Genomic DNA, 21669 nt, shown 5'->3' on the forward strand with positions numbered 1-21669 from the left:
TGGATACCAACATCAGCTCAAAAATTAAGTGGTGTGCTTATGTGGAACGGACCTTTGTATCACTTGGCTTGGGGACATACTGGAAGGATCCGTTATCTATTCCTAAAAATGCAACTCAGATTCTGAAGGATGCATTCTGTCTTAATGCTCAATCCTCACAATTGACTGCAGTCTCACCATCATCCATGACTGGCAGTTTTTTACAAATCAAATGCCATTATGAACCTGAGCGATACATGGATACATTACTTTCCCCACATGCACGTGCATTGTATATCAGATTTAGGATAGGCTCTCTTCCTCTGCGCACTCTAATTTACAAATGGTCCAATACAAGCTGTAGCTCCAAGATGTACCCGATGGGTTGCGCAAGGGAAGAATCCATAACGCACGCTCCGTCCACAAGCACGCCATTGAACTATGGGACCTCCTGGACTCCACCGCACCGGACGTCGCCTTCATCACTGAGACCTGGATGAACGCCTCCTCGGCCCCCGACATCGCCATAGCCATCCCCGACGGCTACAAGATTTCCAGGAGAGACCGCACCAACCAAGTAGGTGGAGGAATCGCCATCGTCTTCAAGGACTCCATCAACGTCACCACCTCCACCGAAGACACCCCACTCGCCGCCGAACACCTGCACTTCCAGATCCACACCGACCCCAGGACCACCCTCAGAGGAACTCTCATCTACCGACCCCCTGGACCACGCGCCCTCTTCAGCGACTCTATCACTGACTTCATCTCCCCGCACGCCCTTGCCTCGCCGGACTACATCCTCCTCGGTGACCTCAACTTCCACCTGGAACAGAACAACGACCCCAACACCACCGCCCTGCTCAACAACCTCGCCAACCTCGGTCTCAAGCAACTGGTGAACACCCCCACCCACATCGCCGGACACACGCTCGACCCCATCTTCTCCGCCAGCAACCACGCATCCTTCAGCCACTCCTCCGCTTTACACTGGACCGACCACAGATGTGTCCACTTCACCTTCCGACGCGAGACTCGCCACCTCCGCACACAACCCATCCCACGCCGACAGTGGAACAAAATCCCCGCGGAACAGCTTCTCTCCACTCTCAGCGACAACCAAGCCACCTTCTCCACCGACCCCAACGACGCAGCCCTCAGCCTCACGCACTGGATCACCAACTGCGCAGACAACCTCACTCCCCTCAGACGCCTCCCAAGACAGACCAACACCAAAAAACCTCTCTGGTTCACTGAGACCCTCAAGGAATAAAAAAAAAACTGCTGCACCCTCGAGAAAGCCTGGCGCAAGGACCACACCGCAGACAACATGACTGCCCTCAAGAACGCTACCCGCGAACACCACCAACTGATCCGCGCCGCCAAAAGAAATTCCTTCACAGACAGACTGGACAAAAACACTCACAACAGCAGAGAACTCTTCAACATCGTCAAAGAGCTCTCCAACGCTATCGCCAACGCCATCACGCCCTCACAAGACCTCTGCAACTCCCTCGCCACCTTCTTCCATCGTAAGATCACCGACCTACACGACAGCTTCGGACACCAGACCCAGCCAACCACCCCAGAACCTACAACCTCAGCCATCACCCTCAACATCTGGACTCACATCAACACGGAAGAGACCAAAGCCACCATGAACTCCATCCACTCCGGTGCCCCCTCGGACCCATGCCCACACTTCATCTTCAACAAAGCAGACGACATCATCACCCCGCATCTCCAGACCATCATCAACAGCTCGTTTTCTTCTGCCACCTTCCCCGAGAGCTGGAAACACGCTGAAGTCAACGCCCTACTGAAGAAACCCACGGCGGACCCAAGCGACCTGAAGAACTTCCGCCCCATCTTGCTCCTCCCCTTCCGCGCCAAAGTCATCTCTCAGTCCAGATTCCGAGCCAATCACAGCACAGAAACCGCCCTCATCTCAGTCACAGACGACATCAGAACCCTGATGGACAACGGAGAAACAGTCGCCCTCATCCTCCTCGACCTCTCGGCTGCCTTCGACACCGTCTGCCACCGCACTCTAATAACCCGCCTCCGCTCCACCGGGATCCAAGGACAGGCCCTGGACTGGATCACTTCCTTCCTCTCCAACCGCTCCCAAAGAGTCTACCTCCCTCCTTTCCGCTCAGACCCCACCGAGATCATCTGCGGCGTCCCACAAGGCTCCTCGCTCAGCCCTACTCTCTTCAATGTCTTAGTGGCTGGCTGTTTGGCAAAATTTTTAGAATCTATTTGGCATTACAGACTGAATATGTTAAAAAAACAGGAACAAATCCAACAACAGATGATGGGAGTGGTCATAGACGAACTTACTTGTGAATTATAATGTATGCATACATCAACTCTCTACCGTTCAATGAATTTTCCATGTCTTTATATTCTTATATGTTTTAAATGGGAAAGTTTTTTACTTTTATCTTATTCATTGTTTTTAGTTAGGAATATACTTGATCTATGATATTTATTATGAAAAACTTTGCATTCTTGCACGATTTTATAATATGGCATGAATTTTTATAGGGAGAATGTTTTATATTCGAGGACTTTTACATACAGTCTACTGTTTTATATCCGAAGACTTTTATACATAGCCTGTTTTTTTGTAAAATCGTTAACTTGTGGTGTGCTTTTATGGTATTTGTTTTTACCGAAATAAAGCTAACAATGATGATAATGATGATGATGATAACAAGCACAGAATATAAGGTACACTTTCCCCTAAATGCAGGACAGATCATGAGGCTTCTATGAGCTGCAGGGCAAGTAAAGCATGCTTCCCTCTAACATCCTTTTTAGGCCAAAGAGAGCCATCTTGCCTAAACCACACTTGTAGGACTGGTACAAAAAGCTTTCATAAACCACTGAGTCTCCATGAACATCATAATTTTGACAGGAGAAGCAGAGCAAGCATTTATAAATCAAAGGTATAGGTCAGACAGAGCAACACTGTTGCAGGAGAGACAGTGGTCGCTTTTCTCCTGATTCTGCTAATTGAAGAAATCACCTAACTGTGCCTGTTCTCCCTAGTGGCTTACACTCAGGACATTGGCTCTGCAGTTGTTAGCCATAACTTTGGTGGACTTGACTATCTAGGGATGGAAATGGGCAACATGACTTAACCAAGTACAAGGGAGTACAAGGGAGGTGCTGTGAAGGTTTGCATCAAATACACTAGAACAATAAAAGTCAAAGCTCAATCCAGGGTTTTATGTTTACAAATATAGGCGGTGGCGGCGGTAGCCGCCCGCCATGCGGTCACCGTCAAAAGCCCGCGGAGGCCATTCTGGCTTTCCCGCTGGGCCGGCGGGCGCCCGCCAAAGGAGCGCCCGCCGGCCCAGCGGGAAAGGCCCTGCAACACAGAGGCCGGCTCCGAATGGAGCCGGCGGTGTTGCAGGGGTGCGACGGGTGCTATGCAGACAGTGAAAATCATGCTGGGGCCCTGTTAGGGGGCCCCTGCACTGCCCATGCCAGCATGGGCAGTGCAGGGGCCCCCAGGGGCCCCACGACACCCGTTCCCGCCATCCTGTTCCTGGCGGTCAAAACCGCCAGAAACAGGCTGGCGGGAAGGGGGTCGGAATCCCCATGGCGGCGCTGCTTGCAGCGCCGCCATGGAGGTTCAGCCCTGCCAGGGGTATTCTGGCGGGAAACCGCCGGATCCACTTTTCTGACCGCGGCGGTCAGAATGGCACTGAAGCACCACCAGCCTGTTGGCGGTGCTTCCGTTGCCCGCGGCCCTGGCGGTTTATGACCGCCAGGGTCAGAATGAGGCCCATAATGTCTTTATAACGTTCATTTGTGAATAAATAATTTATATATTGATTTTTTGTGAAACCAAGCAGTCTCAATCCCACATGATGCACGCAAAATGGCTGTACTTTTACCATAAGATAGCATAGAATAGAATAACATAGATGAATGGGATCTATTTTAAGCTACGTAGAGGCTTTGCAAAGCCTCACAAACACTTTGACTCACAATCTCAGGGAAGGATTCAGGTTCAGGTCTTCATTGGCAGCCACCAGACCAGTCTTAAGATGGGAGAACAGCCTGGAATCTCTTCCCTGGTATCAATTATTTTTAATATGTTTTCACTGCATGCATTCTCTGTTATCGCCGCTACAAGAACCCTTGATGGGTGAGGTAGTCAAAATGGTTTATATTGCCAGGTCAAAATGACTGTTTAAACTGCACACAGGGGCTGCAAAGGAAGGCCTGAGACATGTTTAAGAGGGTGCTTGAGTGGTGGCACAGTCAGTGATGCAGGTCCATTGGTAGTATTTAATTTATAGGCCCTTGATACATGGAGTACCCTTTTACTAGGGATTACATGTAAATGAAACATGCACATTGGGTTAACTCCAATTTGACCATGTTTAGAGGAGATAGCACACGCACTTTAGCACTGGTTAGCAGTAGTAAAGGGCACAAAGTCCTAACACCAACAAAAATGAGATCAGCAAAAAATGGATGAGAAAGGCAAAATGTTTGGGGGAAGATCACTCTAACACTGCCAGGGCTAACACTTTTCAGCTGTTTTCTCCCTATGCCACTATTTTCCTTAATTGTTTTCCTCCTTCTCCCCACCTATGCTTTACCGGTATATGGTGTAACTTAATAACCTTTACATGCAAGGACGTATCTGGAAAAAAAAAAAAAAAAAAAAAAAAAAAGGCAATACAGGAAAGGACCCCGGTGTAAGCAGGATATGTGTATTCTCTGTGCAAATCAGTCTCCTGCTAATGAAAATGATATAAAATTGTGTTTTTAAAAAATGGTGAGAAATTAAATGAATTTCTGGTGAAGGAAAAGTCAGGAATTTTGTGAATTTCAATTTTGCAATTTGAATTTCACACAGCCCTCTTGAGAGTAAGAGACAGGCTGATGGCTGCCAAGAGCCCCACACCAGTTCTGTTGTCCTGAGCGATTACATCTGGCCTCGAGAACCATTTCTTTGTTTTTAAAGACAATTGGGAAATTTCACATAGTGAGCCAACAGAATTAAAACAGCAAATATTAGGTTTAGAGTTCATGGACTATGTATTGTTGCACGCCAGTAGACCCAGTCCCTCATTATGAGTGGCCCAGACTAATTTCCATTCAGTGCTCCATTTGTGCTGGTGTTTGTCGGTGCTCAGCACTGGCACTTATTTCGCAACACCGGCAAATATTTATGATAGTCAAACACATGGAGGAGATGCCAGTTTTTTTTTTTTTTTAAATAAAAAACACTTGCGCAAAGTGTTTAAAATTTCACTATACAAACAAAAATAATACCCGGGCGCTCTGGACATCCTTTTACCTATGGGTCACATAGTATAGTCCAAATTGTCACATTTGTAGGACTGTAATGGTAGGTAGGTGTAATTGGGATAGCTGTTCGGCAGTCCTGACAGGGACCGTAGATGGTTCAAGCTGTAGTGGGTTCCATCCAATCTCTGACCCTGCCACTATTTATGTAACAAATTAAGCAAAATCTCCATTATATGCCCACCCCCGAAATTAGTTACTGGGGGTCGGAGTAAAAGTAAATCTGGGTGTTTGGAAATAACGGGGATTGTATAGTTTTGGGGAATAACACTGGCTCAGTGATCCTCGTTACAGACGCATCGGAATTAATAGCCCACTCCTACTGGGCGCCATTGTGTGTGTGATTTACTTTGCTTTGCATTCCTTAAAAATGAATTACTGGATCACATATGGATAAGAAATCTCCATAACACGTCTGGCCTGTGAATGTCTGTTCCTTCACATTTGCAGTGTTTCCATCAAGCTACTTGTATGACAGCTCCATCCAGTCATGGTTTCAAGCTGTTCCAAGACAGCAGCGGAGAATGGTCTAGGCTGAAGCCGTCTGCAATCCTGGAGAGGATCCACGACCCCATCACACCCCCATAAATGTGGATGTTCAAGACATGACAAGTCAGGGCATGCAAGTTGGCCTTGTTCCCTTATAATTCTCAGATATCAGTGTCAATTGGAATCTTGCCAACGAACAGAGTCAGAAAAAAGTAACTCTACACCAATAGATTTAAATTACAACAACTATAAATATATTCCAGTAGATTTACACCTATGTTTGGAGTATGTTTAATTTTGTTTATATCTTAAAATATTGAAGGAGTCTTCTATGAGGGTAGGAGGCATCTGATCTTTTCAAGATTAGTTGAACAACTTCCAATGGTATCTCTGCCCTGGAATACCCATTCCAGCCTATGGGAACATAAAATAAGTAACTTTACACATGCATTATTTTTCCAATGTAAATTCATATTTCTGAATGCAAAACAAGAAATTACACTTGTTAATTAAGTTGAATTTTATGGACAAATGGCTTTGAGAATTAACCACACAGACTCCATTGCTTTTCAAGGACCCAAGAGGCAAGGACAGATTCAACTCCTAGAAGGATAATAACTATATAATGGGGAGATAGATCTGTGTTACTTTCTTTCCCTTCCATTGCTCCCTAATTTGGACCTCCCTTGTGGCATAATTCCGGTAGCCCTAACTATAGAGCCTTTGGAACTATCATCGTCAAGCCTGGTGCAGTATAAGCCCACATGAAGGGCCAAGTAGTGGAATTGGGAAACGGGTAAATAGGCTTATGAAACGGGTATTTTTTTAATATATATTTAATTAATATTTTCAACAAGTGACAAACAACAAAATAGCCCTTCGAACAGTGAGTACTAATTGGGGTCAGTGCAAAGCCCCCACATCAATATGTAAGAGGTCCAAACCGTGTCATCAGCACCCAAATGAAATGGGTATTAAAAGTAGACATGGCTGTTAGAGCCGAGGAGGTAAAAGCTGACTGAAATGGTTATGAATTAGAAAACAACTGCATTCATCCATGGCAGTTTGGACCATTCCGAGTTTGCCCATTTGCTGGAATCATAGCGTCAACATGCGAGTCCAGAATTACCTATTAGGTCAGCTCTTTCCAGTGAAAGGGTGGGAATTCCCAAGGTTCCTTCCTGTTATCGGGGTATTCGTTTCCCACACCTTATTATAATTGAGGCTCCCGGTTTTCTATTTATTAAGTGATTTCTTCACTAAAATACAGATGGAGAACAATGTGTTTCTGAATTTTTATTTTAAAAAACGAAAGAAAAAAAATCTGGTCTCTGTTTGAATGACCCTCCATCCTCTCAGGAAGAAATGGCAGGTCAATATGGGTGTAGATTTGCAGCCGGAGGATTTTAAAAAAAGATGACATTTACTCATCTGGCAGATGTGTGCTCAATTCTTTTTTTTTGCAATACTAATATTTTGTGAGAGAGTACAGATGTATTATAAATGACTTCTTATAGTGCTACTACGCGACAGTCATCTACATGTGAGTGTAAAAAGACCAAGTGATGGACAGAATGCTGAACAATGTCAAGCATTCACCCCAGGTACAGAGATCTGGGCCTAAATCCATCGTTTTTTTGTTACCCATGCCGTTCCAGTCTTGACCCTATTCCCCATGGGAATAGTCCAGCCCGAACTGCCAAGTCAGGTCCTCCCTGGACTGGAAACAAGCATCCTAGGACCGGTTTCAGGGTATCACCCTTCATCTGCCAGGCTAGCTTGATTCCAGTGGCATGGGGAGCTCGGGATACACATCTGGGCATACCCCTCCTACTTGGGGCAGAAAATACAAAAAGAACAAGTGATGGACGGAATGCTGAACAATGTCAAACATTCACCCCAGTACAGAGATCTGGGCCTAGATCCATTTAAATGTGAGTGTACTTTTTTTAGTTAAATAAAATAATGTGGAAATATACTAGTTGCAACTCAGTTTTGTTCACATAACACAAAATAAATATGAATCAACATGGATTACACAAGCAAAAAACAAATGGATAAATGCAGGATGAAATGTTAAACCAATAAACGCTGTAAAAGTGGGACTAAGTGGAATGTGACCACTTGTTACTCTTTCTTGACCATTTGGAGCTGATTTAGTGTTTGGTAGGCCGATTACTCCATCACAAATGTGGCAGATATCCCATGTGTCTTATTATAAGTGCCATAGGATATAAATGCACATGTTATAAATCACAGAGGATATAGTCACACTTGTTAAGCCGTATCCACCCGCCAAACTTTAAATCAGGCCCTTTGTCCTTAATCGTGATCTCAAAGTCTCATAATTCGTGGGAATATCTATGCCCAGGCGCGGCCCGTCCTTTAGGGCGGAAGGGCCACGCCCCCCTACCTTTTGCCCCTCATGAAGAGTGTCTGGCAGGCAACAAAGGTCAGCCAAACAGACACTCTTCATGTTCCGCTCAGGCAGCCAGGAGCAGACATGTGCGATTTGCGCAGACTCCTGGCTGCCTGAGCTGAACTTTGCTGGGCTGAGGAGGTCACAGCTCCTATGGGCGTGACCTCCTCGGCTCAGCAAAGGTGCCTCGAGGCCCTCCCCCGGGTGACGAGGAAAGCGTCACCCATTGACTTCGACCTGGGAGCTTCAGGTTTAAGCCCTGAAGCGCCCAGGGCGAGTGTCAATCAGTGACACTTCGTCACAGAGTGGGATGGGGTCAGCAGTCTCACTCACCCCATCCCACTCTGTGATGAGGCTGGGACTCCTGCCTTCCCTCATTGGCTGACCTAAGGTCAGCCAATGAGGGAAGGAAGCAGTCCCAACCGTCCTGGGATCTCCGAGGCTGAAGGTAAGTGTGTGTGTGTGTGTGTGTGTGTGAGATCTTTTCATATGAATGTTTGGTGCGTGCATGTTTGAATGTTATGAGTGTTGTTAATGGATGTGCGTGCGTGTGTGTGTGAAAGAATGAGTGTGTGTGTGCTTCCCGCCCGCCCCTCTCTCAAATCTGCCGACCGACACTGTTTTTGCCCTCAGCCAAGAGGAGTTTGTGTTTCAAATGGACTTTCCTAGGTTTTCCTTTAATCTTGGGATGTTTGTAGCCACATTCTATCACCCTCAAAGGGTGTCCTTAAATCTTTCCAGTTTTTTTCCAGGGGTAGTGTGTGCAGTGATGCCACAATACGGCCACCAGCTCAAGAAACTTTTGAGTTTCAATAGCCTCTTGTCTAATGACTAGCTTGGTCACCTATGAATTCTTGAACAGTAGCTTGTCTCATAAGCCTCCATCAGTGGGCTGATCAGGCTTTGACTTGGAGCAGTGCTTAATTTGTAAATTAAAACGTGCCTGTGCTCAAAGCCGTCCTCTTAAGCATGTGGGTGCTGCAATTAAGCGTGCGAACACGGAATACTGAGGCAGCATAATCATGAAGCCATCTCGGGCCTCTTCAATCCTTTTACAGCCACTCCCTGTCTCTTCAACTCACTCTTGCAGCGTTCTGCTTTCTCCCATTGTGACACTTTTTCGTTTTTATCTTCCTCTGCCTTTCCCATATGTGTAAGCACCGGCCCTCAAAAATAAGTGTCAGTCCTCTGCACCGGAAACAACAAGCACAAGTTAAGCACTGACTTGGAGGCAGTTTTGTCACCATTATCGCTTTTTGTGATTTTAGTTGTGTCAGAAGAGTTTCAGGTGACCAATTGTTTTGTACTTTTTCCTTTGTAACTGTGCAGGACACAGTGGATTTCCTGTGCTAGGCCACCTTTAGGCTTGCAACCTCTTTCTTGTATGGTTCAACTCTTTCCTGGTCAGTATAGTCTATACAGGATCCCATATATCAACTGTGACAAATATTCTCCCTATGCTGTTTCCACCACCCCACCTCTATCCAAAAGGTTAGATAACTTTGAGTGTCAAGTATCCCCACCTCCACTCACTCACCCCTCAGAGGCTGATAAGATGGTGTTATACTGAAGTGTGTGGACTTAAGCTACCACAGAGCCACCTCTGAGTAGGTTCAACACAAAGGATTTTGAGACTCAGTAACAAATGGGCATGCACTAGAAGCTTCTGTTGCCCATCCCACATAGTCTGCCCTTATGAGTGGTGTATTAATCGTGATCGGGCTGGTAACAGTTGTTTTCGACCCCATCGGAATTACAACTCATGCGTGAAGACTGTGTTTTCTTAATTTTTCACCCATTCACTTCTTCTTGAAGAACTGGAAGTGTCCAGACGAAACATCATCCAAAAATGGAGAGAAAAAGCTGGAAGCAGTACGGATATGCTACGAGCCTGTATCCTGTAATATGCAGTTATTCCTCCCCTCCCAAAAGAATTGCCCATGCCCATGGTATAAGTGGTCCTGGAGGAGGAAATACTGGAGCAACTAAAACATCCCACTTGCAATAGCCTCTCCTCCCATGAGTACAGTCATATATTCTGGTTGCTTGCATTTGTGCTTTGGTATAGTCACTTTTGATACTGAGAATGGGACCGCTAAATATCTCATTCACTCTCTGGCACATATGTTGAAGTGAAGTAAAATGTGGTGTTTTTGACTCAGTGAGTGGTGTTTTTAGCTATTAACGTGCATAGTATTTAGTTCTACCAAGGGTCTGATTTGGAAATGGGTGGCAATGGAGAAGCAGAGTTTAAGAGAAAGTGCTAAATTCAGTGGAGAAAAATTCACTGGCGGAATTTCCTTCCCTTTAGGAATACCATGGCAGAGAAGAATTTGTTGGTGGACTGTCGTCCAGGGTTATCACTTCATCCACAATTCAGAGGAGTTTCCACTACAAACTAAACAATGAGGCCTATAACCTTATATGCATTCTAGTGCAGATATAAAAGCATCACAAAATCAGTTTAATTTTAACATATATGTGTGCAGGAACCACACCCTTTCACTGATTTTGTAACGTATAGTAATGGTTCTAAATAAAGAAACTAAAATTTTAACCCAACTTTTTGGGGCGTAAGAGGTGATCATGAGGGCTTTCCAAGTTTACTGCATGGATTTCCAACAAACTGTCCTTAAAAAAAAGAAGCATTTTTTCCGATAGATCACAATAACAAAATAGCCTGAAGATTCCACTATTGCCAGCTCTGTCTATAGATTCACTATCGCTTGTGATATATGGCTTTATGAAAGCAGTACAGTGATGTTCAATGTTGGTTCAGGTGTACCGGATTGTCTGAATAGCTGCATGGGATAATCGTACATACAAATGATCTAAAAGGGAATCATTTGCTTAATCAGTGGTTATCCTGATTATATGTTAGGAAAATAACCGTAGCTGGCGGACATTGGACATTCACGGTCTATCTGACATATACATTTAATCAACACAGACATGAGTGATGATCTTACCTTGTCAAGTCGGAGACAGCAGAATGGGATCTTCTCATGGACAAGATGGCAGAGGGTCGGTGAGCTTCCGATGTATGGGGTGTTTGTGGGGTACCCTTTCACCCAGCTGCAAAGAAGCAGATGAATAGAAGTGAAAGTGAGTGAAGTATCCAAAGGACGTGGATCTCCACACATTGAGAGTATTTCTGTTGTAGGAATTAGATATGTGTCCCCCATACAGTACTCGCTGAGCCTTTAGAGCACATAAAGATTTCCTCACACCTTCCTGAGAGACTGATATCTAGCTAAATGATACATAGGTAAGGGGAGACCATGAGACCAACACAGATTGCAAGCTTCATTGCCCCTCCTACCACAGCAGATTTATTCAGTTATTCAGGGTCTGGCCTAGAGGTAGGTGGTAACATAAAATCTGCTATTCCCTGGCAAGAGCCCACAGAATTACTGCTTTCATGTTGCATTATTACAGAAGCAATTTAAAAATCTGTAATCGTTTGATTGTGGGTTTATCTCATCCATGAGGATTTACTGGATTTCACTTTACCACAAAGCTCAACATGAGGCTGAAAGTCTATAGCTCTGTCTGCCCTCACTCTGGTTATATTTTGCTTGTCATTAAAATAGCTTCTTGAGTTCTGTTACTATGGTTACAAAAAGAGTTGTGCGGAACTCATGGAGTTTCACTCCACAGAATTCTGCGGAGTTACATAAAAACTCAGTGAGATTCACTTAGAGTTCCTCAAGAGGGTGGAAATTGGTACGTTGCACTGATTTTTAGTGCCAGGAGCTTGTTCCGCGCTGAGACATCAGCACAAATGGCACCACATGTTGCACCAGACGGAACTGCTGCTCAAGTTGGCTTTACTGCTGCTCGAGACAATTTTCTCAAATGTCAGGTTTCCCAAAGCCAACAGTCGCGACTGCCTGCGTTGGGAAAATCTCACCGGGTGCCCTCTTAGCACCCGAAAATTTCGCTAGAGGACGCCAATTCTCGCTTGTGCTTGCCAACTTACCATTGGCAAGCTGTCCTTGAGAAAAAAACTCTGCCATGGGGCGGACAGTGGAGTTTGGCCGGATCTCCAAGTTACATGCGTAAAGTGGAGTGGCCAAAACTCTGCCAGCGGAATAGAGTATATCACCCACACCTGGTTACAAAGCCTGCTTTTTGCAAGAGCTAAAGCTTTGCAACAGAAAAACCGCAGGTTTGACTATACTAAAGGTACTTTGTGAGTTGGAAAAGTGTTTCCAACTCATAAAATGTCTTTTGTGACTCCTGAATCGCAAAAAGGAAAGGGTGTGAAAGAGATGCCTCTATACTCATTGCGAGTCGCAATTATTCTTTTCGACACAGCCCCTGTCCTTTTAAAAGTCACTGATATACTGCCAGTCCCAATTATATATCAGTGATTTGTAACTGCAGTTGCAAACCACTGACAGGTTACCCACACAGGATAATGGTGGTCACCCATTCCATTTTGTGAATGGCGACAGGAAGCTTCGAGGGGAGCAGAAAATTGTCCAGGGAACTACTGCTTTCTTTCCAGATCGTCAATACCTAAATGCCACTTTTTCTTTTTGAAGCAGTCTCTCTCTCTTTAAGAGAAAGGGTCTCTTTAAAAAAAAAACTCCTCCTGCAATATTTACAGAAATGAGGCAGGAGATTTTGCAAATTTGCTTTTTTCTTTGCAGCCGACTAGTACATCAGTGGTCCCAACATTTCAAAATGAAAGACAAGTAGAAAACCAATCGATGTGCAAAATCGCCAATTGTTTTGCAGCCTTGGATTGGTACATCGGCCCAAAATATCTAGAGAGGTACATAGAGCAAACACAAACTCCCTTTTCTCACCATCCCAGCTCTTTCGTTTTTTACATGTGAACTGCTCCTTTCACAGCTTATTTGACTTTCTAGTTAGTTTCCTATTATGAGAGCCTTTGATGGTTTTAAATCAATACAGACTGTGTACTTGAAACTAAAGAAAACCAGATTTTGAAAAGTTTACTTTACAAATGTTCCCCCGCGGACGATAAGACGTGTGTTGTTAAGACAACTTTCCAAATTAAGCAGGTCTTAACTAGAGTCAATCACAGATTTTGTGGTTGGTGCAGTTTTGCCTAGCCCGCAAAATCAGGAGTAGCTGAGAAAATGTGCTTCAGCAAACTGAAATACACAAACATGCCAGACTTCACTCAAGGTGTCGGGGCCTGATTTAGTGTTTGGCGGATGGGTTACTCTGTCACAGGGTAACAGGTATCCTGTCAGTCTTACTGCAAGTGCTATAGAATATTGTGCACTTGTGATGGTGGAAAATGGAACTGCTAAGCTCTAAATCAGGACTTCAGTCATAACGGTCATGTGTGAGGAAGAAAGTGATGTCCTGTTCTGGATGGCCTATAGGTGGTGCATCCTGTGCCAGTAAACGGATAAGGGACTTCAATTGAGTTGCTGGAAACTTGCCCAGCACAGGTAAGCCCTGAGGGTAATGAGAAGTGGATCGTGTCAGTGGTGGAACGCAAGATGTTGATGCTCCCCTGAAGAATGTAATGATGGGCACCTGAGTCACCAGTATCTCACAGATATTCATTGACCTTGGGTTCAACTGTGCCTCCCGTCCACTGGGGGCCCTATGAACAGTTGGTGCTGCCCCTGTGATGTCGGGGGTGCAAGGTGAGTTGTTACGCCTCTGGATAATGTAGGAGGTGGCAGTGATTGTGGCAGGGTGCAGAGCAAGATACCTGGCAGGCACTGACAGGTCCATAAGTGGGGGATAGGGAGTCATAACATTGCCTGCCGGCAGGGTCCGACTGCCCTAAAGGGCAATCTGGTAGTGTCAGAAGGGCTGCTCAGTCAGGCCAGTGTGTGGGCCAGTTGTTTGGCTGTTTGTGGGCCCATTTTATGGTTTACTGGGCTGGTTTTAACTGTTAATTTCTCTGAGAATAAAATAAACATTGCCTGCTGCAAACTTAAATGGATGCAGTATTCCACACTTTGCAAAACACTTATACGGAATGTCTTCACAAGCTCAAAATTTCCCAATTTGTAAATATGGGCCTCTTTTTTAGCTATCTAATTCACTAAGATGGGATACTTTTATTTTGGTACCAGGGTCTGCTTTCTGTCCCAGTCCGACCCTTCCCGCTGATGAGGGTGGTACGAAGCCGAAGATGGGCAACTGTCGGAAATGGTGACAAGTCCGCCTGCTGGCTGCTGCTCTGTGAGGGAATGGCATTGCAGCAAAGGGCGATGAAACCTCCCTTCTGTCTTTTGAAGTTCAAAATCTTGTGATTTTGTAAAGTTCACAAAATAAAAATTTACAAAGTTGCAAGTCGCAAGACTTTGCAACTGTGCCCACACCTGTGCGTTACAGGACAATAAATCCTTGTCTGAACCACTAGTTCAGGAATAAACAAGATAAACATGTCAAAGAATGCAAAACCATGGGGTTGATTCAGACAAAAGTAGTAACTTTACTGTTTCAGGCTGTAGTTTGCGTAGTCACTTTTTTTTAAGGGGTGCACCGAGATCTTTGACAATTGCAGACTTCCCGCCCTATGCTTAACCCCGAAAAGGAGGGTTTTAACAGCCAGTCAAAATTCATTAGGTTTAGCATTAAGCAGCAGGTACACTCTAATATTTTTTCCAGGTAGAACAATCTAATTTCTACACCCCAAGCAATGCTGGGGATTTCCGGGTGTTTTCGCACCCACTTTCCTCCCTTATTTCAGTTTTTTTACATTAAAGCTGTGTGTGAAAACTTATCAAAAGGGGAAGGTTTGCGATTGCCTACAAAGTTGGCACTTTGTGGATCTTCACCAGTTTCGCACTGAAACTGCCTCCCCTAGCTACTTCCATGGGATCACCTATATTTTCACAACTAGCCCTAAAAATAAAGCTTTCGAAAATTCGCAACAATGCTTGGAGATTTTCCACAATCATAAGTTTCATATGGGGACATACATAGGGACTGGCACTTAGCACACAAAGGGAAGCATAGACGCAAAAATGAATTATTGTGACAATCCTCGGTTTTGAATCTCCAGCCTGAAGTGAGATGGCATGTCATGCTAAACTTCAAGCTCAGGCTGTAGAGCAAGGATCTCCAACCTTTTCTGTAATAAGAGCTACTTCTGTTGAATGAAAACCATGCCAAGCTATTAATGTTATTAGTGTTGTACAGACAACATTATGTTAGTGGCCACCCCATGCAAGACTGCCAGCAGTGATAACCTCAGTGCATCACGCACGGGTTGAAGCAGTAATGTAAGAAAGGTTTTAGCAATTTGAAATTGAATAGTTTGGCACGTCAACATTTTTCTCCAAACATCATCTTATGAACTCTAAAAATACACACAGTTCACACTTTTCAATTTTGGTATACACATATTAAGTCATCCAAGAAATATCCTTGAATTATGTAGGTTGAGCTGCACATAGAAGAGCTACTTATAGGTAACTGGAGAGCTACCAGTAGCTCACGAGCTATTCGTTGGAGATCCCTGCTCTAGAGCTCAGACCAAAAACTCATTGCACATTGACACAGGCTGGAAGGATTGTGGCTCACTATCTGACTAGACACATGAAACACTATAGCCAACCTGTTGAGTCGATAGCCCTCCCAGAGCTTAATACACATTTAACACATTTTAAATGCAGATTTACGTGTTCAGTCTTTATATCCAATTTCCCTGAAACAGAAAGCTCTGTTATCTCATTAACTTGCAGAGATACCAAACTTCTGGTTCCTTAGTAGCAAAGATAGTTTTCTCTATACAATCTGACCTTTGCAGCAAACTGTGAAAAAAATAATCCCTTTTGCAGAGGAGTATACAGCATACAAATACAGCTGCTTTAAAATGTAGAAACCACTATTTCTATTTCTTATTGAACAAGCCCAGTGTTCATTTTAAAGTATGATTACATATGGATGAGTCGTAAGGCACAGGCTAAGATGTGAGGATGGAGGAGGTACGAGGCAGTTGGGAGTCTGGGCTGTGACCCTAACAGCTCAGATTTAGAATGGGGCAAGTTGATAGAAAATAGTTTAGTGAAAGGGTTTTCGGTCGGACATGAAGTAGATGATCCCCTTGCCCACCTCGACATTGGACTCTGGTCATACCAGCACACAGAAATGGTGGCTCTAATAACGAGTTTGGCAGGGGCACTAGGATTCTGGCGTTCTAGTCGCGGGCTGAAGCTTGACCATTTGCTGTGACCCTGGGAAAAAACACTCAATGTCTCGGAGCCTCAGTTGCCACATCAACTTAAATCCAAAGCGCTTGGAAACAGGTTAAACACCAGCGATCAGTGCTGTAATGAAAAATTGCTTTTCAATTTCCAGCAAACCGTGTAGATGCGTTGTCATCCATCATATAGGGCATGGATAATATATCGCCTAAAAAGGCATTGAATTTCTTTCTTTCGAAAAGTTCCTTAGCTGTGCTTCATGAAAGAAGAGTCAACATATAGCAATCCAGTCATTCATACACCTTTAATTTCTGTGCGTTTCCAGGACTTTTGGGCATTCACATCTGTGTTTCTGTGTGAAAAGTATGCACATGACCTTGCAAAAGTAACCTTTTATCAGTGCCTGATTAAGTATCGAGAGGTAATGTTGACAATCCCAGTAGCAAGTCCTGGAGGCATCGGGAAAGTAAACTTTACAGATAAATCTTTGTGAAATGTAATCTAATGGTTAACATAATGAAAGTAGACAAACAAGATGAAAGTAATGTAGCAGTGAAACAACTCACTATATATATATATATATATATATATATATATATATATATATATATATATATATCCAAACCTGAAAGAGAGTATTGCTTTAATTCTATAAGTCTATATGTATGTATGTATATAAATGGGTTTGTGTTACTATTCTTGTGGGGACCTGGGTGTGATAACACACACACGCTGTGGGGACCTGAGGGGACCTGATTGCACTGTAGGGACCTGAAACCAGGTCACGGCAAGGCAATGTCTTCCAAATGATAAAAAATGACCTCACAAACATTTGTGTCCATTTTCACAACTTTTTTTAAAATTGCTTTGTGGGGACCTGTGTTTCATAGAGTGTGTTTATTTTTTTGCTCAGCTCTGCCCCTGTAGGGTGGTAACACGTGTAAGTGTGGGTGTGTGTTTGTGTGTGTGTGTACAACACACACACACACACACACATAACTCTCTATATTTCACTGAAGAAAACAAAGGTTACAGCAACATTATAGTTAGACTCACATTTCACTCATGACATGGTCAGTGACATCACAGATGATGTCACTGATGACATCATCCAGTGAGTGTAAGTGGTTTTATAGATGTGTGACTGGGAGTGTGAGTGGTTGAAGGGGTTACTGGTTGCGTGTTTGCTTGCATGGGTGAGTGAGAGGATGTGTCACTAGGGTTTTGCATAAGTGTATGGATGTGTCAGTGTCTTTATGGAGAGTGAATGGATGTGTGAGTAGCTATATCAATTAGTCACTCTGTGTGTCAGTGTGGTTAGTAAGTGGGTGTATGAGTTGCTGCATGGGAGAGTGAGTGGATGTGTGAGTGGTTGTACGGATGAGTTAGTGGATGCAATAGTGACTATTGGTGAGTGAGTGGGTGTATGAGTGACTATGCATAAGTGACAGGCTGTATCAGTGACTGTAGGGGAGAGTAATTGGATGTGTGAGTAGTTCTCAGTAAGTGAGTTGGCGGGAAAGTTTCTGCATGGATGACTAACTGTGTGTGTCAGTGATTGTACGGGTGAGTGACTGGTGTGGTAGTTGTTGTACAGGTGAATTAATTTATGTGTAAGTGTCTGTATTGGAGAGTGAGTGGCTGTGTCTGTGACTAGGTAGCTGAGTATGTGGGTGTGTGACTGCTTGTATGGGTGGGTGAGTGGGTATATTAGTGACTGTGTGGGTATGTTATTTATTTTTGTGATTGGTTGAGTTGGTGTCTTAGTGGCTATTTGAATATGTGAGCGGGTGTGTGAGTAGCTGTGTAGGTGTATGAACAGCTGACTTAGTAATGTATGGTGAGTGAGTCGTGTTAGTGGCAGTGTGAGTGAGTGCATGTCTGTCAGTAGTCTTATAGGTGTATGAATGAGTGTGTGAGTAGTTGTGTATGTAGATGTACAATTGTTTGTATGGGGGCATGAGTGGATGTTTGAGCTTTTTTGTGGATGATGTCATTATTGATGTCATTTGAGATGTGATCAGTGATGTCACTGACCATGTCATGAGTGATGTAATATGTGAGGTCATAAGCAGTGTATTACTTGGGTGCAAGTTATAGTTAGCTGAATTCCACTGGTTTTGTACATGTGAAATGTGAGCCTAACTATAACGTCCTTGTAACCTTTGTTTCTTTCGGTGAATTTCTATGTTTTTTAAATTCTATTTTCTAACTCTATCCTCCCTGTAACTTTTGTTTTTTTCAGTGACTTTCTAGGTTTTTTAACGTAGGGCTGCAGGGCCTGGCTGCAACCACTATAACCACTTAACCTCACATTGTGCACAGCCTTCGGCCGTGTCTAGTGGGAGTTGACTGCAGAGCCTAGCCAACCCCTAGTCAACCTCTATAACCACCTAACCCCGTGCTGCACATGGCCGGTTGCCCATAAAACCTGGTCTTTGGCCAGTCCTTGTAGCAAACCCCTATAACCACACAACCCCATGCTGCACACGGGTTGGCCGCAAGGCCAGGCACTGCGGCAAACTCCCATAACCAACCATAACTGTGCTGCGCATGGCCTACAGCCATGCCTAGCATGGGTAACCTGCCATGCCTGGCCTGTGGACTCCCTCCCCAAGCCTATCGCAGTCCCAGGGACCTAAACCCCTGGGGCCAGACCTAGTCCCAAGAAGGCTAGTTGAAGTGTTTACAGCCAACCAGATATATGCACAGGAACAGTCGGATCTGAGCAGGATCCGCGTCTCTGTCTATTCAATTTAAAGACTAATTTCTCCAAAACTACTGAACAGAGTTACATCAAATCACAAAAAGCGTGCTTTTGGGACCAATATCTAGCTTTCTTTCAAATTTGGTGTAATTCTGTTCAGCTGTTCAGGCTGTAATTGTGTTAAAAATTTAGAAAAATCCTATTGACATAGTATGAGGAAAAAGGGTTTTGGGACCCCCTTTTTCTTGGCCACTGCTTAACAGATCACCCTAAAACATTCTAGAAAGCATCTGAACTGACCAAAGTATAAGTTTTGACTATTTTGAGAGGATCTGTCAAGCAGTACCAAAGTTATTGACAAAATAAAAAACCCACTGAGAGAAAGGGGACCCTTTTCCCCGTGGCCAATGTAAAGTGATAGGCAGGGGGCTGTGCACCCCACCCCCTGCAGTCCCAGGGACTACCACTTCCCCAGGGCTTCTACCAAATGTAATGTGGGAGGGGGGCCATCTGGTGCTGCCTGAGCCCCGGGGAGCGCTACCTCAATGGGGCTTCTACTCAATGTAATGTTGGGGGGGCACCTGCAGCCTTGGGGACTGCCCCCCCCCCGGGGGGCTCAAATGAAATGTATTGTGGGGGGCTGTCCAGCCCCTATGCAGCCCCTGGGACTGCCACTGCCCAGGGCTCTAATAAAATGTAAAGCGGGGGTTGCCTGGCCCCACTTGCAGCCCCAGGGACTGCCACCTCCCCAGGGCTCAAATGAAATGAAATGCATGGGGCCACCCAGCCCCTCCACAGCCCGAGAGCTGACACCTCCCCGGGGCTAAAATATAACAAGGAGGAGAGTCCATTTCAGACCTCAGGTGCCAGGGACCACCGCCTGCCCAGGTCAAATCCAACACTAGATGGGGACCACGCAGCCCCCCACGAGGAGTCAATAATGGCCCTGGGGCCCGCCACCAACAATTCCAGACTCCTCCTATGTCCCAGGATTCCCAACCCAAGGAAATAGCTTTTTGCTTTTGCTTGGTGGGAGCTGTCCCTGGGGCTTCGGGGAGTGAGGGGCTGGGTGGCCCCCTGTGGTACATTAGATAGAATCCCCAGGGAGGTGGCGATCCCCAGGACTATAGGGGTGGGCGGGCGGCCTCATGTTTAATGTGATTTTAGCCCAGGAGAGCTATCAGTCTCATGGGCTTTGGCAAGCTCAATAGGGGCCCCATGCACCCCCTCCTTATTTCTTGCATGCCCCTGGGACTTGGCCCACCGGGGGGCCTTACAGAAAGGTCAGGAAACCGCCATTTTTATTTTTAAAAAAGTCTGCGGATTCAGAAGTTTAAAAAAAAAAAAAAAGCCCTGGTGGGGTCCCCCTGGGACCCTAGCACCAGAACTAATGGGTCAGGGTGTCCCTACCCTGGCCCCTTTTCTTCTTTTTACTTATTTTCTGGGACTTGGCTGAAGCCGAGTCCGAAGATGGCTGCCAACACTTACTGCTTGAAGTCCTGGCAGCCAATCAGATATTTGCACAGGGACAGTCAGATCCACTGAGGATCTGCTTCCCCAATACACCTCTATTTTTTAAACTCTAATTTCTCCAAAACTACTGAACAGATTTACACAAAATCACATAAAGCATGCTTTCGGAACTAAGATCTAGGTGTCTGCCAAAAATGGTGTAATTCCATTTAGCTGTTCGGGATGTAGTTGTGTTAAACATTTTAAAATATCCCATTGACATAGAATAGGCGAAAAGTGTTTTGAGACACCCCTTTTTCTTGGCCCCGCTTGACAGATCACCCCAAAACCTTCTAGGAGGCAGTTGAATTGACCAAAGTATATGTTTTGAAACTTTTGTGAAGATTCTTCAAACGGCGCCAAAGTTATTGGAAAAACAAAAAGAAGCCTGAGAAAAAGGGGAACCCCAACCCCCCGGGGCCAATGTAAAGTGATATGCAGGGGGCTGTGTGGCCCACCCCCGCAGACCTGAGTACCACCACCTCCCTGGGGCCTCTACCAAGTGTAATGCAGGGGGCCCCTGGGAGCCCGAGGACTGCCACCCCCCCATGGGGCTCAAATTGAATGTAATATGGGGGGGGCACCCAGCCCCCCCAAGTCCCAACGGCTGCCACCTCCCTGGGGCTCTAATTAAAAGTAATGGGTGGGGTCTTCTGGCCCCCTGCTGCCCTGGGGACCACCACCTCCCTAGGGTTTAAATATAACAGGGAGGAGAGTCTATTTCGGCCCCCCTTGAGGAGCCAATGATGGCCATGGAGTTTGCCACCTCCAATGTCCCACTCCTGATAAATCCCAGGGTGCGCTTCCCGAGGGCATAGCTGTTTGCTTTTGCTAGGTGGGAGCTGACCCAAGGCTGCGGGGGACAGGCCATGAAACTTTCTAGAAAGCAGCTTAACTCACCATAGTATAAGTTTTGAAATGTTCATGAAGATTCCTAAAGCACGCAAAACAAAAAATGCTCCATCTATGGTAAAAAAGTCCTAACTATAACTATCTAGTGGGTCTTCACCACTAGGATATATATATATATATTTATATATACATATATCATAAGACCAACATTATAACACGAA

General features: G+C 45.0%; 1 protein-coding gene across 1 annotated transcript in view; it reads right to left on the reverse strand.

The window, feature by feature from the left end:
- LOC138293872 (potassium channel subfamily T member 1-like) overlaps positions 1-21669 on the reverse strand; it is a 577968-nt gene that overhangs the window by 142598 nt on the left and 413701 nt on the right. The window contains exon 19 of the mRNA XM_069233172.1: positions 11194-11299. Within this exon, the coding sequence (XP_069089273.1) occupies positions 11194-11299 (106 nt within the window). The remainder of the gene's footprint in view (positions 1-11193; positions 11300-21669) is intronic.

The sequence above is a fragment of the Pleurodeles waltl genome, chromosome 4_2, assembly GCF_031143425.1.
Source record: "Pleurodeles waltl isolate 20211129_DDA chromosome 4_2, aPleWal1.hap1.20221129, whole genome shotgun sequence".
Taxonomy (NCBI): Eukaryota; Metazoa; Chordata; class Amphibia; order Caudata; family Salamandridae; genus Pleurodeles; species Pleurodeles waltl.